Source organism: Bombina bombina, chromosome 5 (genome assembly GCF_027579735.1).
Source record: "Bombina bombina isolate aBomBom1 chromosome 5, aBomBom1.pri, whole genome shotgun sequence".
NCBI classification, from domain to species: Eukaryota; Metazoa; Chordata; class Amphibia; order Anura; family Bombinatoridae; genus Bombina; species Bombina bombina.
In genome coordinates this window covers 303,104,244-303,123,005 of record NC_069503.1, presented here as the reverse complement: position 1 = coordinate 303,123,005, position 18,762 = coordinate 303,104,244, and the positions used below count along the sequence as shown (strand labels likewise).

Below are 18,762 nucleotides of genomic sequence, written 5' to 3'. Positions count from 1 at the left end.
TATAAATTCTACAATTTTTGAGTTGTGACTAAGTTTAGATATGAATTCCACATACACATTTGATTGAATCAAGCCCATTGTCTAATACTAGCCATGTAAACTTCTTAAGTCACAGTATTTTTAATTTGATATCACTGTATGTTATTAATGAAGTTCTTTAAAGAGACACTAAAGTCAAAATTAAACTTTCACAATTCAGATAGAACTTGCAGTTTTATTTACTTTCATTATTAATGTTTGTCTTTTTATATGCACACTTTCAGAGGCACCAACTCCTACTGGGCATGTGCAAGAGTTCAGAGTGTATATGTATGAGTTTGTGATTGGCTGATAGCTGTCACATAATACAGGGGGCTGGCAAATGGGGAAAAAAAAGTACTTTTTTTTTTTTTTAGAATTAATGCTAATGCATTGCATTTTTGCTATACCGTACTCTTGTTTATAATGCAATTCTACTCTAGTTAATGGTCCTTTAAGTGTCAGACGTATACAAAATAAATGACCGTATTACATAAATTTCAAAAGTACTGAAAGGATCATTCTAAGGCAAAAAGGACTGGGATCTACTGCTCTACAATAACAATTGCTGTAAATCAATATGAATAAAAAATCGACCAAAGGGGCACCAACAGAATTCTGTAAATATGTTTACCAATTAATAGTAATTTGTGTAATGCTGACCCAACTGGTCTTATAACTATTAGATAAAATAATTCACAACACCAGCTAAGAGATCAATGCATTTGACATTCAACCACGGTAAAGGTCAAAGGTGACCTTCCTTTCCTCATTGTTTTCTTACAGAGCTGAGCTTTTAGATCTCTTTTATGTTCTGCAAACTGTTCTAGAATATGATACCTAACAGCCCTGTCTGATGCTCGTTTTGTTTTACGACACAAGTTTGAAAAGAAAAAGGGTAACACAACAAAGATCCATATTTATTGATTAATGGCATGAAAAGCATACAGTCTGATTATTTGTAAATCAAAACGTTTGATCAAGATGACAGCACACCCCTACAACAGAAGCTGCATTACCTAGCACATAGCCATTGATTCTTTTTTTGTCTTTCTTTTCCCTTATTTCCGTTATCACAAAGATGCATTTATTTGTAGTTTACCCATTAATAATTCTTCAGTAACATTGGTCATTAGTAATGCTTCAAAATACTAATTTCAAAAGTATTGTAAATTGTATGTCATGATATTAAATGCAAAGAAAATGCTTCAGTAGTAGTTTGTACCATATTTGTAATTACGGAGAAAACGGCCATTAAAGGTCCATAGTGTATAAGCCTTAAAGGGACACTGAACCCAAATTTTTTCTTTCGTAATTCAGATAGAGCATGCAATTTTAAGCAACTTTCTAATTTACTCCTATTTCCAAACTTTCTTCATTCTCTTGGTATGTTTATTTGAAAAGCAAGAATGTAAGTTTAGATGCCTGCCCATTTATGGTGAACAATCTGGGTTGCTCTTTGCTGATTGGACAGCACCAATAAACAAGTGCTGGCCAAGGTTCTGAACCAAAATGTGCTGGCTTCTTAGCTTAGATGCCTTCTTTTTCAAATAAAGATAGCAAGAGAACGAAAAATGGATAATAGGAGTAAATTAGAAAGTTGCTTAAAATTGCCTATACTATCTGAATCATGAAAGAAAAAAAATGGGTTCAGTGTCCCTTTAAATTGACTAAATGAGAAAACAAAAAACTAAATATTTTGTATTTTGTGTTAAACCATAGCCCATTGATTTAATTTTTTTTAATTCATAGTTTTTTTTGTTATAATCATTATTCTCTCAGAGATATCTTTAGGCAGAAAAATGGAATGTTAAACTACAAGTCATTCCAGAAAAAGAGCACAGTAAATTTCATCACAGCTGTTTACTGCTTTAACTAAAAGCTGCTGCATAAGCAGGACTGTCACTTTATAAAGTCAAAGGATAATGATGCTACTTGTATATGCAAATATGATGTTTTGTAAGACAGACATTCATCTATCAAGTTGACAGTTCTACTGCTTCTTCCTCCCCATCTCCTCTGTTAGCACGAATCTCCATGAGCGTGCGGGCAAAGCGGCTCCACTCGTCACTATGCGGTACAGCAAACTGTGAAAACACAAAGAAGGCAATAAGGCACAATCATTTTTTAGCTGTACATTCTGGTAATGGGGTAATATTTAATTTACTAGAACTGTCTAACATTACTTTTTCCACAAATCTCTCTACTAAAATATATTATTTTTTTGACAAGGTCTGATGTTGGACTTCATACTTAAAAAAACCTATATACACATGTGTGTGTGTAATATTCTTATTACTTGTACAGTTCTGCTAATTTTCATAGTACTGAATATAATAATATACGGTAATAAGAAAGAAATAAAAAACAAAATTTATGCTTACCTGATAAATTTCTTTCTTTTGCGATGTACCGAGTCCACGGATTCATCCTAACTTGTGGGATATTGTCCTTCCTGACAGGAAGTAGCAAAGAGAGCACCACAGCAGAGCTGTCTATATAGCTCCCCCCTTAACTCCACCCCCCAGTCATTCGACCGAAGTCCAAGGAAGAAACGGAAAGCTGTCTATATAGCTCCCCCCTTAACTCCACCCCCCAGTCATTCGACCGAAGGCCAAGGAAGAAAAGGAGAAACTATAAGGTGCAGAGGTGACTGAAGTTTACATAAAAAATACTATCTGTCTTGAATAGACAGGGCTGTGGACTCGGTACATCGCAAAAGAAAAAATTTATCAGGTAAGCATAAATTTTGTTTTCTTTTGCAAGATGTACCGAGTCCACGGATTCATCCTAACTTGTGGGATACCAATACCAAAACTTTAGGACACGGATGAAGGGAGGGACAAGACAGGAACCTAAACTGAAGGCACCACTGCTTGCAAAACCTTTCTCCCAAAAATAGCCTCTGAAGAAGCAAAAGTATCAAATTTGTAAATTTTGGAAAATGTATGAAGTGAAGACCAAGTCGCAGCCTTACAAATCTGTTCAACAGAAGCATCATTCTTAAAAGCCCATGTGGAAGCCACCGCTCTAGTGGAGTGAGCTGTAATTCTTTCAGGAGGCTGCTGTCCAGCAGTCTCATAAGCCAAACGGATGATGCTTTTCAGCCAAAAGGAAAGAGAGGTAGCCGTAGCCTTTTGACCTCTACGCTTTCCAGCATAGACAACAAACAATGAAGAAGATTGGCGAAAATCTTTGATTGCCTGCAAATAAAACTTCAAGGCACGAACCACGTCCAAGTTGTGCAACAGACGTTCCTTCTTAGAAGAAGGATTAGGACAAAGAGAAGGAACAACAATTTCCTGATTGATATTCCTGTTAGAAACAACCTTAGGGAGGAACCCAGGTTTGGTACGCAAAACCACCTTATCAGCATGGAAAACAAGATAAGGCGAGTCACATTGTAAAGCAGATAGCTCAGAAACTCTTCGAGCTGAAGAGATAGCAACTAGAAACAGAACTTTCCAATATAGAAGCTTAATGTCTATGTAATGCATGGGTTCAAACGGAACCCCTTGAAGAACATTAAGAACTAAATTTAAACTCCATGGCGGAGCAACAGGTTTAAACACAGGCTTGATTCTAACTAAAGCCTGACAGAACGACTGAACTTTTGGAACATCTGCCAGACGCTTGTGCAATAGAATTGATAAAGCAGATATCTGTCCCTTTAGGGAACTAGCTGATAGCCCCTTCTCCAATCATTCTTGGAGAAAGGACAAAATCCTAGGAATCCTGATCTTACTCCATGAGTAGCCTTTGGATTCGCACCAAAAAAGATATTTACGCCATATCTTATGATAGATTTTCCTGGTGACAGGCTTTTGAGCCTGAATCAAGGTATCTATGACCGACTCGGTGAAACCCTGCTTTGATAAAATCAAGCGTTCAATCTCCAAGCAGTCAGTTGCAGAGAAATTAGATTTGGATGCTTGAACGGACCTTGGATCAGAAGGTCCTGTCACAGTGGCAGAGTCCATGGTGGCAGAGATGGCATGTCCACCAGGTCTGCATACCAAGTCCTGTGTGGCGACTTAGAAAATCTGCCTCCCAGTTCTCTACCCCTGGGATATAGATTGCTGATAGATGGCAAGAGTGAGTCTCTGCCCATCGGATTATCCTGGAAACTTCTATCATCGCCAAGGAACTCCTTGTTCCCCCCTGATGATTGATATAAGCTACAGTCATGATGTTGTCCGACTGAAATCTCATGAATCCGGCCGAAGCCAGTTGAGGCCATGCCTGAAGAGCATTGAATATCGCTCTTAATTCCAGAATATTTATCGGTATGAGGGCGTCCTCCTGAGTCCACAAACCCTGTGCTTTCAGGGAATTCCAGACTGCACCCCAGCCCAGTAGGCTGGCATCCGTCGTCACTATAACCCACGCTGGCCTGCGGAAACACATTCCCCAGGACAGGTGATCCTGTGACAACCACCAAAGAAGAGAGTCTCTGGTCTCTTGATCCAGATCTATCTGAGGAGATAAATCTGCATAATCCCCATTCCACTGTCTGAGCATGCATAGTTGCAGTGGTCTGAGATGCAAGCGAGCAAACGGAACTATGTCCATTGCCGCTACCATTAGTCCGATTACCTCCATACACTGAGCCACTGACGGCCGAGGAATGGAATGAAGAGCTCGGCAGGTGGTTAAAATCTTTGATTTCCTGACCTCCGTCAGAAAATTTTTCATGTCCACCGAATCTATCAGAGTTCCCAGGAATGGAACTCTTGTGAGAGGAATAATAGAACTCTTTTTCACGTTCACCTTCCACCCATGAGATCTTAGAAAGGCCAACACTAAGTCCGTGTGAGACTTGGCTAGTTGAAAAGTCGACGCTTGAATAAGGATGTTGTCTAGATAAGGCGCCACTGCTATGCCCCGCGGCCTTAGGACCGCCAGAAGGGACCCTAGCACTTTTGTGAAGATTCTTGGCGCCGTGGCCAACCCGAATGGTAGAGCCACAAACTGGTAATGACTGTCCAGGAAGGCAAACCTGAGGAACTGGTGATGATCTTTGTGGATAGGAATGCGTAGATACGCATCCTTTAAATCCACAGTGGTCATATATTGACCCTCCTGGATCATTGGTAAAATAGTCCGAATGGTCTCCATCTTGAAGGATGGAACTCTTAGGAATTGGTTTAGAATCTTGAGATCTAGAATTGGTCTGAAGGTTCCCTCTTTTTTGGGAACCACAAACATATTGGAGTAGAAACCTTGTCCCTGTTCTGCTTTCGGAACTGGACAGATCACTCCCATGGTAAAGAGGTCTTCTACACAGCATAAGAACGCCTCTCTTTTTGTCTCATTTACAGACAATTGAGATAGATGGAACCTCCCCCTTGGAGGAGAATCTTTGAAATCTAAAAGGTACCCCTGGGTATAATTTCTATGGCCCAGGAGTCCCGAACGTCTCTTGCCCAGGCCTGAGCAAAGAGAGAGAGTCTGCCCCCTACTAGATCCGGTCCCAGATCGGGGGGTACCCCTTCATGCTGTCTTAGTGGCAGCAGCAGGCTTTTTGGCCTGTTTACCCTTGTTCCAAGCCTGGTTAGGTCTCCAGGTTGGCTTGGATTGCGCAAAGTTCCCCTCTTGTTTTGCCGCAGGGGAAGAGGAAGCGGGACCACCCTTGAAGTTTCGAAAGGAACGAAAATTATTTTGTTTGGTCCTTGACTTATTCGACTTATCTTGAGGAAGGCCATGGCCTTTCCCTCCAGTGATGTCTGAAATGATCTCTTTCAGTGCAGGCCCGAATAGGGTCTTACCTTTGAAAGGGATGGTCAAAAACTTGGATTTAGATGACACATCAGCCGACCAGGACTTAAGCCATAACGCTCTACGCGCTAAAATGGCAAAACCTGAATTCTTTGCCGCTAACTTAGGGAGATGAAAAGCGGCGTCTATAATAAAAGAATTAGCAATAATGATAAAATGCGCTATACCTAGAAAAAAAATTTGAATTAAATATATATATATATTTGCAAGTATGTCCTTTTTGTTGATATAACAGTTGCAATACTGCAGTTTGATCAAATGATAGAAAGGAACAGTACCTTTACTGGAAGAAAATAAGTCCAATAAGGCTTCCTGTGCTCAGGGATGTTTATCAGTGTTTTCCAGAATTGTTCCAAATAATTGGTTTCTAAAATCCCTTAAGTTCCAGGGAAGTCACTGTGCCCAAGCCTTGCTGCCTTTAATCCAGCCTGGTATTCCCAAACCAGGGCTTTGTATGCAGGAACAAGTATGTATGGAAAGAGAAGAAATGGCGCAAAAGGCAGGACTCAAGTGAAAGCATTTAATGACACAGTATAATACACAAATATATATGCACTTACAAGATTAAAATAAGTGTACTGCAATTAGGATGATCATGGGTGGTACAGTTCTTGTTGCTTCCCACAGCCGGCTTGTTGTAATTGCCGAGCGCTGCTGCACTGGATATGACTGGCAGGTGAATCCGGATACCTTGTCAGCAAGTCCTGTGGCTGTTGTGAGTGCAGGATACCAGGACCCTTTTTCCAGCCTAGATTGTCAGTTCAATACCCTGACGCGTTTCCCCCGGTCAGCGGCCGGGCTTCTTCAAGAGGGATTTAAAAGTGAATGTGTTGGAATGAGCGCTCTTCCTTTTTGAGTCCAAATCATCCAATTAGAGCTCAGAGGTGTGTATAGGAGCTCCTATCATGTCGCTCAAAACATCAAGCGAAATCTGTCCAATCAGGGCTCAGAGGTGTGACCCAGAGCTCCTGTAAGATTGCTCCTTAGATAGATTCAGGCAAATGTTGATGCCCGTATGTTTCTAAAATAGCAATACTCAAAGGCTAAAACATTGTGGTTGCCTCATTTATGCAGTTATGTCAATAGTGTTACAACAAGATAAAAACAATAAATATACTTACATTTCTATACTATAACAATTAATAAAACATATGTGATAAATTGCATTTCTATATTTAACAAATAATAATCTTCAAAATTTATAAAAACCTTTCAATGAACGTTGCCAGTGAAAGCAAAAGTTCACTTGCAGTATACGAGTTTTATCCAGACATAATTAGACCTATCATATATAATATGAATGTTCAAAGTAACTGAGCATATTGCTCCTATATATCTTTTATTAAAATCATTTATTTATAAACGAAGTATTGATACTCTAGTAAGGAATGGTTATATGGGGTAACATGCTATAGAGGAAGTTTTTATTTTATTATCTATATTCTTGATATTTATTGTTACAGATATTGATTATTGGTAAATGCTTGTTAAAAAAAGTAATAAAAAGTAATAATGGTAATTTAAAATACTGGTAACAACAAGATCCATAACCTGGTGCAATGAGGACCTATATTGACTCAATGTTAAAAACTATTTAAATTAATTTAGTTTAAACTATTTAGACTTTAAAAATTATATAAAATATATTGATATATATATATATCCCTTAAAATTCTAAGAACATTATGTAGAATTAAAATGAATTAATGTGTGTTCTAGGGAAAGGATCTAAAAATGAATTGTTTGATTGATACTATTTTACATTGTTTTAACTACTAAAAATACAATTTAAATAAAAGCTGCTACATCAATATCTATATTCATACCGAGTGGTTGGAGTGTTTTAAGTTTATAAATCCACTTGGTTTCAAGTCTCCTTAGCTCGAGTAGCCTATTTGGTTTTGAAGGGGGTACCCAATCTATAACTTGTATTTTGAGTGAACTAGGGTTACTACCGTGGCACTCAGAAAAATGCCTAGGTACACTGTGTTTGAGCAATTTTTCTTTTATATTATAGATGTGTTCGTTAGTTCTTCTTCTTATTTTACGTTTCGTGCGGCCTACATATAATAGGCCGCACCCACATTCTAACAGATATACCACATATGTTGAATCGCAATTGCTTTTAAATGTGATGTTATATGTGTTGGTCAGTTCACTGTTCGAGAAGGTTGGTGTTTTATTAATATGTTTGCACATATTGCATCTTGGTTTATTGCATCTCATAGTTCCCTTCCATTCTTTCAGCCAATTACCTGCCGCTGATTTTGTTTCTGCCTTTTCTAAATTTAGATTTTTTACAGGTTTAAGTTTACTGGGTGCCAGTATATTTTTCAGGCTCTTTCCTTTTTTATATGTAAAAGTAGGTTTATTTTCCAGGTGTGGCCCAAGGATAGGATCTGACTTTAATAATGGCCAATGCTTCTTGAAAATATTTTCCATTTTCCTGGTGCCCTCATTATAGGTTGTAATAAATCTAGGTTGGTTCATTGTACCTGCTTGTGATTTAATAACTGTATTATGTATTTTGGTCCCCAGTTTTTCGGTAAATTCCTCATTACTGGTTTTGTTACCGATAATTGATACTCTATCCTTATTTGATGCTTTATCCTTAGCTTGCTGTATGATTTCATAATTATACCCTTTCTCTAAGAATTTATTCTCCAATATAAGGGCTTCTGATTCGAAGTCAGCTGAATGTGTACAATTTCTTTTAATGCGTAGAAATTGGCTGTATGGTACATTATTAATCCAGCTTTTCTTATGGGCACTCTTTGCTTGTATAAAGCTGTTACGATCAGTTGTCTTACGATAATTTTTCACTGCAATCTTGCCTACACTATCTTTAAACAATACTAGGTCCAAAAATTCTATTTGGATTTTTGAGTATGACTTGGTGAATATTAAATTATAATTGTTTTGATTAATAAAACTCATAAAATGTTCTATTTGATCTACCTCTCCCTTCCAAAGGATGATAATATCATCTATATACCTTCCATAACATAATATGTTATTGATGAAGGGGTTGTTTTCCCAGATAAATTCATTTTCAAATGCATTGACGTATAGGTTAGCATATGATGGGGCAAATGTGGTCCCCATCGCTGTGCCCCTGGTTTGAAGGTAAAATTGTTTTTCAAAAATAAAATAATTATGATATAAAATGAAATTGATACTATCTACAAGGAATTCTATATGTTTATGTGGAATCTGCCATTTCATCAATTCTTCCTGGACTTTCTGGACCCCTAATTTGTGTGGGATACATGTGTAGAGGGCTGATATATCACATGTTAGCCATACCATGTTATCTTCCCATGGAATGCCCGGGGGAAACGCGTCAGGGTATTGAACTGACAATCTAGGCTGGAAAAAGGGTCCTGGTATCCTGCACTCACAACAGCCACAGGACTTGCTGACAAGGTATCCGGATTCACCTGCCAGTCATATCCAGTGCAGCAGCGCTCGGCAATTACAACAAGCCGGCTGTGGGAAGCAACAAGAACTGTACCACCCATGATCATCCTAATTGCAGTACACTTATTTTAATCTTGTAAGTGCATATATATTTGTGTATTATACTGTGTCATTAAACACTTTCACTTGAGTCCTGCCTTTTGCGCCATTTCTGCAATAAAAGAATTAGCTAGCTTAAGAGCCTTAATTCTGTCCAGAATATCCTCTAGTGGGGTCTCCACCTGAAGAGCCTCTTCTAGAGCCTCAAACCAAAAGGCAGCTGCAGTTGTTACAGGAACAATGCATGCAATAGGTTGAAGAAGAAAACCTTGATGAACACAAATTTTCTTTAGGAGACCCTCCAATTTTTTATCCATAGGATCTATGAAAGCACAACTGTCTTCAATAGGTATAGTTGTACGCTTAGACAAAATAGAAATAGCTCCCTCCACCTTAGGGACCGTTTGTCATGAGTCCCTCATAGTGTCAGATATGGGAAACATTTTCTTAAAAACAGGAGGGGGAGCGAACGGAATACATGGTCTATCCCACTCCTTAGTAACAATGTCCGAAATTCTCTTAGGGACCGGAAAAACATCAGTGTAGACAGGAACCTCTAAATATTTGTCCATTTTACACAATTTCTCTGGAACTACAATAGGGTCACAATCATCCAGAGTCGCTAAAACCTCCCTAAGCAATAAACGTAGGTGTTCTAGCTTAAATTTAAATGCCGTCATATCTGAATCTGTCTGAGGGAGTAATCTTCCTGAATCAGAAATCTCTCCCTCAGATAGCAAATCCCTCATCCCTACCTCAGAACATTGTGAGGGAGTATCGGATACGGCAACTAAAGCGTCAGAAGGCTCAGCATGTGTTCTTAACCCAGAGCTACTGCGCTTCCCTTGCAACCCTGGCAGTTTAGATAAAACCTCTGTAAGGGTAGTATTCATAACTGAGGCCATATCTTGCAAGGTGAAAGAATTAGACGCACTAGAAGTACTCAGTGTCACTTGTGCGGGCATTACTGGTTGTGACACTTGGGGAGAACTACATGGCAAAACCTGATTTCTTTCTGTCTGAGAATCATCCATTGCCAAACTCAAAATATGTTGTCTGCAAGTTATAGACATATCAGTACAAGTGGGACACATTTTAAGAGGGGGTTCCACAATGGCTTCTAAACAAATTGAGCAATGAGTTTCCTCAATGTCAGACATGTTAAACAGGCTAGTAATTAGACAAGCAAGCTTGGAAAACACTTTATTTAATGAAAAAAACACAATTTTCAAAAAACGGTACTGTGCCTTTAAGAGAAAAAAAGGCATACACAAACTGCAAAACAGGTTAAAATAGCTTCAAATTTTCTGAAATTTTTACAGTGTACCTATTAAGCTTTAGGAGGATTGCATCCCAAGTAAATAAGCAATGCACCCCCAATTAACAAAACCGGATCACAAAATGTCTAAAACCGGTTTAAACCCCTATTAGCACCTTGCCACAGCTCTGCTGTGGCCCTACCTGCCCTTAGGGAACGATAGAAAGGTATTAAAGCTTCGATTAGGCCATCAGGATGAATATCAGGGCCTCAGGAGAAGTTTCTTGCTGCTTGCCAGTAGAACTAAATGCGCAACAGAGGTGCAAAAATAGGCCCCTCCCACCACACTCGATGTGGCTGGGGCCTACCGAAATCCAAAAAAAACATTGCCTGAAGCCATGTGGGTTATATGAACCCTCTGCAAAAGTCCCAATAAAGATTGTTACTCCCAGAACACCCAAACGTTTGTCCTTCCGATTTCACATACAAACTGAGTGCCCAAAATAAATAAACAAAATAAGTCCTTTATGCAAGCTAGTAAAACCTAACCCTAGGATTACTGCTTACCCTTCCCCTAAAGGGGATACTGTCAGCCTTTCTGAGTTAACACAGTCTCTGCAGAAAAATGACTGAACATACCTCATTGCTGTATAGCAAGAACCGTTCCTCACACTGAAGTTTTCCTGTACTCCTCAGCTCATGTGGGAACAGCAGTGGATCTTAGTTACAAATGCTAAGATCATCATCCTCCAGGCAGAAATCTTCATCTATGTCCTGCCTGAGAGCAAATAGTACAACACCGGTACCATTTAAAATAACAAACTCTTGATTGAAGGTAAAATAAAAATTAACAGTTTAACACCTCTTCTCTTTACCCTTCCTGCTTAAAGCCAGCAAAGAGAATGACTGGTGGATGGTGTTAAGGGGGGAGCTATATAGACAGCTCTGCTGTGGTGCTCTCTTTGCTACTTCCTGTCAGAAAGGACAATATCCCACAAGTTAGGATGAATCCGTGGACTCTGTACATCTTGCAAAAGAAAATAACTTAATAATATACGGTATAACACCCTAAACTTGAATTCATTTTTCAAACTTAATGTTTGAAGCAATCATAAATTAAATTACAAAAGTCACATAGGTAATTTGGGTATTGATTCTTCATGAAAGATTTATACACAGCTATTAGCTTGGCGTATGTAAACCTTTTAATATACATCTAGTTAGAAGCCTTTCTATACAATATATATATATATTGTCAGAACTTCTTATATTTTGCATTTCCATTCCAATGGCCAGGAAGATTTATTAAAAACAAATAAACATTACTTCTAATTAACCATTTATATAAAAAAATAGACAATACATTGAGTGAAAAATGCGCAAAAGATCTTGTTTATTTTCCAGATAGCTTATGCAAGCTTTAGCAAGCTCAGAGTAAGGCAGATCTACTGTTTGCTAACCTTTCTTAGCCGTTTAAGACTCATATTAAGAGTTTGGGAGATAATATGTACCATATTTCAAGTGATCACCAAAGAAAAAAAGAGGAATGTTACAGCAGGACCTGGAAGTAATATTTTTTATGAGCTACATGATTGAAATATTACTCCATAAAGTACAAAGAAATATTTACTCAAAGCACAGAGAAATCCAAATTAGCTGAAGGATACCTACAGCAAAACACATTTACAGAGAATGCAAGCATAGCAAACAATAATCAGTTTGATCAGGTATTGTTATTATGAGTGTAACTGTACTTTTAGATGTATTTTGGATGTTTTTTTTGTCCACTTTTTAGTCAAGCGTAAAAATTAACCAGAGCTCTGAAGTTGCAGTAATCATTCTAGCAGAGATCACGATTGTGCTCACACGTTCGCTTTTACTTTTAACTTTTAATACCAGCAGAATTTAACTTGCGTGCAAATGGACTTGAATACCCCATATCGCTTGCACGCAAATGACATTGCGCCCCTCATAATCTGGCTTTATATGGGTTCTTTAGTTATACAGACACATGGCAGTAAACCCATATAATTCACCTAGAAACTAGAGGTGTGCATTTGTTTCATCACAAATGTGCATTTTGGGCTAGATTAGAAGTGGAGTGCTAAATTATTGCTCTTCTGCAAATGGGCAAATGTTCCTGTTTGCAGGATTGCAATAATTAACCGGCCATTACAAGTGGCTGGTTATTGCTACCTCAAGCTCGAAGTAGCAATTAGCGCTCCGAAAACTAACCAGAGATTAGATCTCTGGTTAATTTTCTAAAAGTGCCCCAAATGCCCTCAAAATAGAGGGTATTATAGTTTTTTATTTAAAAAAATCTAGCATTTTTTTTAAAATAAAAAACAACTGCACTAGGCAGTATTTTGGTGGTACAGTTGGTGGGAGTGGGGTGTTAGGTAAAAAACGGCACTGAAAAGTGCCTTTACATTGTGGTCTATGGGAACGGTGTGTTCCCATTGACAACAATGTAAATATATATGTATATGAATATATACATATATATTTATGTGTTAATATGTGTATATACACATATTAACACGTAAATATATATGTATATATTCATATACATATATATTTAAAAATGCTGCCCATCGCTGTGCTAATTATGCTCCCTTTGCTGCACAAGCGAGCCTATGGAAGCACGCTTTCATTAGTGCAATGCTTCCTGCGATTTACTTGTAATACCAGTGCACATTATTGCTGATATTACAAAGCGGAGCGCTAATATCGCTTGCATGCAAGTGATAATTAGTGCTCCACTTGTAATCTGGCCCCTTGTGTTTTAATGAAACAAATATCCGAATTAATGCACCAAAGAAAATGAAAGAAAACAAAAAAAATTCTGATAAAAATCATTAGTATTAATGTTTCCTTTCATTTTTTTTAAAGGGTTTAATATTTGCCTTAACGTTCTCTTGAGAGCGCACTAACACTTTCATCCTCTTGCCAGAGCCCTGGCCGCACTAACAGGAGGCTTAGCTTGCTCAGCTCCCAGAAACAGCACTAAAGTTAGCGCAGGTCCTGGGAGCGTTAAGTCTGCTGTTAGCGTGGCTTGGGCTCTGACAAGAAGAGAATCAGGTCAGAGCGCTCTCTAAAGGGCATTAAGGTAAGTATGTAGCTACAGGTGAACTTTGACAAAATTTGGACAAATAAATATTCGTCCGAGGACAAATGCATGTCTAACTTGAACTCTGGCATTAATGTATATATTTATTGAAACATTTTCTGAAGATATTTTAAAACTTAATTTATATCATAACATTCATATTGCAAAAAATAGAAAATAGAAACAGTTAAAAAACAACAAAGGCCAATATTTACTGGTTTTATGTGCAATGCACATTCAGAAATTAAATTCTGTACTGTTTCTACATCAATTTTTAAATCAGAATTCACAACCTGTTACGAAATAAAGAGGTTATCGGATATTAAAGAGACACTAAAGTCAAAATGTAATGTTTAATTTGATTCACATAGGGCATGTAGTTATAAAAAGCTTTTTAATTTACTTCCACTATCAAACAGTGCACAATCTTTTTATATGCACACTCTCTGAGGCGCCAGTTTCTACTGAGAATGTGTAAGAGCTCACAGTGTACACAGAGTCTGTAATTTGCTAATGGCTGAGTTATTGCATTCAGTGTGTTATTGCATTTTCCTTTTCTATTACGCATTTGTTGTTTATGCAGTTCTACTATATTTAGTGATCCATTAATCTTAATATTCCTTGACTTTTGAGTTAAATCTTATGTATTAGTTTAAGATTTTTTTTACATTTTTTTACAGAATATTTCATTATTTTGTCTTTGGCAAGATATAAAGAGGAGTGAGAGAATGAGAGAATAAACAAGCCACATTTCCAAGCCTCTTTACAGAAAGGAAGTCATACAGAATGTAATTGGAAATGTAATAGGGGCAGGAAGGACACATCCAAGTATACTTGTAATATCTTTAATATACCTAGATGATTAATTACTTATGGAAGGAATAATTTTATATTACTGAAAGTGTGAAAATGTAGAACCACTTAAAAATATATTAACACAGACGTAGAAGACAACTTTATAAGTGGAGAAATTAATGATATTTTTAAGTGGATATCGTATATTTATTAAGATTCATTTCTGGAGTCCACGTCAACTGACGTACTTAAGGTTTGAGTAAATTTTTTATCCATATAAAAAGACTGGAACTGGAATTAAGATATAACGAAACATGATCATTTTATTCAAGTCTTGATCATTCCTAAAATCTGATTGGAGTTCTGCCTTGTGGTATACTGAAATATAATGGAAACATTGAGACTTCCAATTGAAATGGTTTATCATTCATTTAACAATGTTATGCATTAAGAGTCCTTGTCCGTGACTCACTAGAAGCTATGCTATCTCTTTTGTTCACTAAGTAACAAGAGTAGGATGTAATCAAAGTGGTTGTATGTTGGTAATAACCAAATAAAAAGTTATATATAGGAATACTATACAAATGTGTAATTTTACTGCCATCCACGAACATATTTAATATATAAATACACTGTGATTCCTATACTCAAACTTGGTCCAAAGCCTATTTCTGGCTAAGCAGCCTTTACAATTTAAATAATTAATAACAAAGACTGTTACCCCACACATAGACCCCCCCTCCCCAGACTTTATTCATTGTCTTATACATCTGCCTACAGTATATTGTCTATAATGGCAAATCTCCAGTCATCTCTATCTTAGGTAGTAGTTAAAGCAATCTCCTCTTTAGTTTTTAATCCTTTGTTTTACCAAACTATCTTCATGTATAATTATAAAAAAGGATAATAAAGTAAAGCTCACATAAACAGCTAGTTAGTAAATATTTAGAGATATTAGCTGATTTACTTTTAGAAATGGTGAGCTTTTTCATCCCCTACTGTAATGGTGCATGAGGGTAAACCATAAAAATCTTTCTAAGAGACTGTAACATAGTTAAATGTTTCCTTGCAAAAATAATACATCCTATCAACCACCCCAACTGTTTTTACTTTTTAAAGGGATGTTAAAGGGACATTCCAGTCAAAATATAAATGCACATAGATGAATTACATCTTTGAATAGAAACATATTTGCATTATACATGTATTGGCAAAAATACTTCTAGTAAAAGTTATCACTGTTTTAGTTGTAACATTTTTCTCTGCACGTGTATGTGAAGCATAGCTAGATATTTTTACTGCACCCACATTTTAAATATTGCAGCTGCTCAAGTCATCAGTGGGGCTTGTATCCTGTCAGCAATTAACAAATTGAGTCATTAACGGATGGTACAAGCACCTTAGACTCTCTGATTAAGTGCTGTGTTTAAAATGCTGGTGCACGGTGCATACTTAAATACACTTTTGTAACAGCTATAGCTTTTATTAGAAGCATTTTTGCTAATGCATGTATATTACAAAATTGCTTCTGTTCAATACCGGAATGCACTCATGTGGTTTCCAATTTTGGCTGGAATATCCCTTTAAATACATTTTCAATTTTGCATCAAATGTTTAATTATGCATGATAATGCTGTCATTATTTTTGTATTGTTTATGTAATTTAAAGGGACAGTCTACTCCAGAATATGAATTGCTTAAAAAGATAGTCAGCACAATGTTATCTATATGACACACATGAACTAGCACTGTCTATCTGTCAAAATGCACTGAGATAAGAGGCAGCCTTTGAGGGCTTAGAAATTAGAATATGAGCCTACCTAGGTTTAGCTTTCAACAAAGAATACCAAAATAACAAAGCAAATTTGATAATAAAAGTAAATAGGAAAGTTGTTTAACCCCTTAATGACCGAGGACGTGCAGGGTACGTCCTCAAAAAAAAGGCAGTTAATGCCTGAGAACGTACCCTGCACGTCCTCGGTTTGGAAAGCAGCTGGAAGCGATCCTGCTAGCTTCCAGCTGCTTTCCGGTTATTGCAGTGATGCCTCAATATCGAGGCATCCTGCAATAACCATTTGTAGCCATCCGGTGCAGAGAGAGCCACTCTGTGGCCCTCTCTGCACCGGACATTAACGGCTACGTTCGTTGGTGGGTGGGAGCCGGTGTGGGAGGTGGGTGGCGGCCATCGATGGCCTTTGTGATGCGGAGGGGGGCGGGATCGGGGGCGGGGACGACCGGGGGGGACGCGCACGGACGCGCGCGTGCACGGGGAGGCCGGGCGGGCGCGTGCACGGGGAGGGAGCGGGTGGGAACCACTACGCTACAGAAATTTTTTTTGTTAGAAGTGGGGATCAAAGGGGTTAATGTTTATTTTGGTGATCGGTTTGGCTGGTGGGGTATTGGACTGTGGGGGGGAAGCTACACTACAGAAACAAATAGTAAAAAATTAAAAAAAAAAACATTTTTATTTGCAAACTGGGTACTGGCAGACAGCTGCCAGTACCCAAGATGGCCCCAATAAGGCAGAGGGGGAGGGTTAGGGAGCTATTTTGGGGGGATCAGGGAGGTTGGGGGCTAAGGGGGGACCCTACATAGCAGCATATGTAAATATGCTTAAAAAAAATTTATTTATTTTTTTTATACCTTTTATTTTAGTACTGGCAGACTTTCTGCCAGTACTTAAGATGGCGGGGACAATTGTGGGGTGGGGGAGGGAAGAGTGCTGTTTGGGAGGGATCAGGGGGTGGGATGTGTCAGGTGGGAGTCTGATCTCTACACTAAAGCTAAAATTAACCCTGCAAGCTCCCTACAAACTACCTAATTAACCCCTTCACTGCTGGCCATAATACACATGTGATGCGCAGCAGCATTTAGCGGCCTTATAATTACCAAAAAGCAACGCCAAAGCCATATATGTCTGCTATTTATGAACAAAAGGGATCCCAGAGAAGCATTTAAAACCATTTGTGCCATAATTGCACAAGCAGTTTGTAAATAATTTTAGTGAAAAACCTAAAGTTTGAAAAAGTGAACAATTTTTTTTTATTTGATTGGTTTTGGCGGTGAAATGGTGGCATGAAATATACCAAAATGGGCCTAGATCAATACTTGTGGTTGTCTACTACACTACACTAGAGCTAAAATTAACCCTAGAAGCTCCCTACATGCTCCCTAATTAACCCATTCACTGCTGGGCATAATACACGGTTGGTGCGCAGTGGCATTTAGCAGCCTTCTAATTACCAAAAAGCAAAGCCAAAGCCATATATGTCTGCTATTTATAAACAAAGGGGATCCCAGAGAAGCATTTACAACCATTTATTCCATAATTTCATGAGTTGTTTGTAAATAATTTCAGTGAGAAACCTAAAGTTTGTGAAAAAATTTGTGAAAAAGTAAAATAATTATTTTATTTGATCGCATTCGGCGGTGAAATGGTGGCATGAAATATACCAAAATGGGCCTAGATCAATACTTTGGGATGTCTTCTAAAAAAAAATATATACATGTCAATGGATATTCAGAGATTCCTGAAAGATATTAGTGTCCCAATGTAACTAGCGCTAATTTTGAAAAAAAGTGGTTTGGAAATGGCAAAGTGCTACTTGTATTTATGGCCCTATAACTTGCAAAAAAAGCAAAGAACATGTAAACATTGGGTATTTCTAAACTCAGGACAAAATTGAGAAACTATTTAGCATGGGTGTTTTTTGGTGGTTGTAGATGTGTAACAGATTTTGGGGGTCAAAGTTAGAAAAAGTGTGTTTTTTTCCATTTTTTCCTCATATTTTATAATATTTTTTATAGTAAATTATAAGATATGATGAAAATAATGGTATATTTTGAAAGTCCATTTAATGGCGAGAAAAACGGTATATAATATGTGTGGGTACAGTAAATGAGTAAGAGGAAAATTACAGCTAAACACAAACACCACAAAAATGTAAAAATAGCCTTGGTCCCAAACGGACAGAAAATGGAAAAGTGCTGTGGTCATTAAGGGGTTAAAATGACATGCTCTATCTGAATCATGACCTTTAAGTTTAAAAGTTGTTTTTTCATTTCTAAGTGCATACTCCAGACTTTAGACTACAAACTCTGCTACTTTCTACACATTATAGTAGTTTTTTTTATATATATGTCCCTAAAGTGTTACAGCAGAAGATATACAATACATAATACTAAAGCCATTTTAAGGGGTGCGTCTCTAAGTTGCAAAACAATGCACAATTTTGTTAAAGTTTAATTTTAAATATTTTAAAAACAATATTATGTAGATCTTTCA

At 37.5% G+C, this 18,762-nt stretch overlaps 1 protein-coding gene across 1 annotated transcript in view; it reads right to left on the bottom strand.

Annotated features, from left to right (window-relative positions):
- Window positions 1–917: 917 nt before the first annotated feature.
- LOC128660300 (cytoplasmic dynein 1 intermediate chain 1-like) overlaps window positions 918–18,762 on the bottom strand; it is a 178,867-nt gene continuing 161,022 nt past the window's right edge. The window contains exon 3 of the mRNA XM_053714081.1: window positions 918–2,105. Coding sequence (XP_053570056.1) covers window positions 1,998–2,105 — 108 coding nt within the window. The 3' untranslated portion in view covers window positions 918–1,997. The remainder of the gene's footprint in view (window positions 2,106–18,762) is intronic.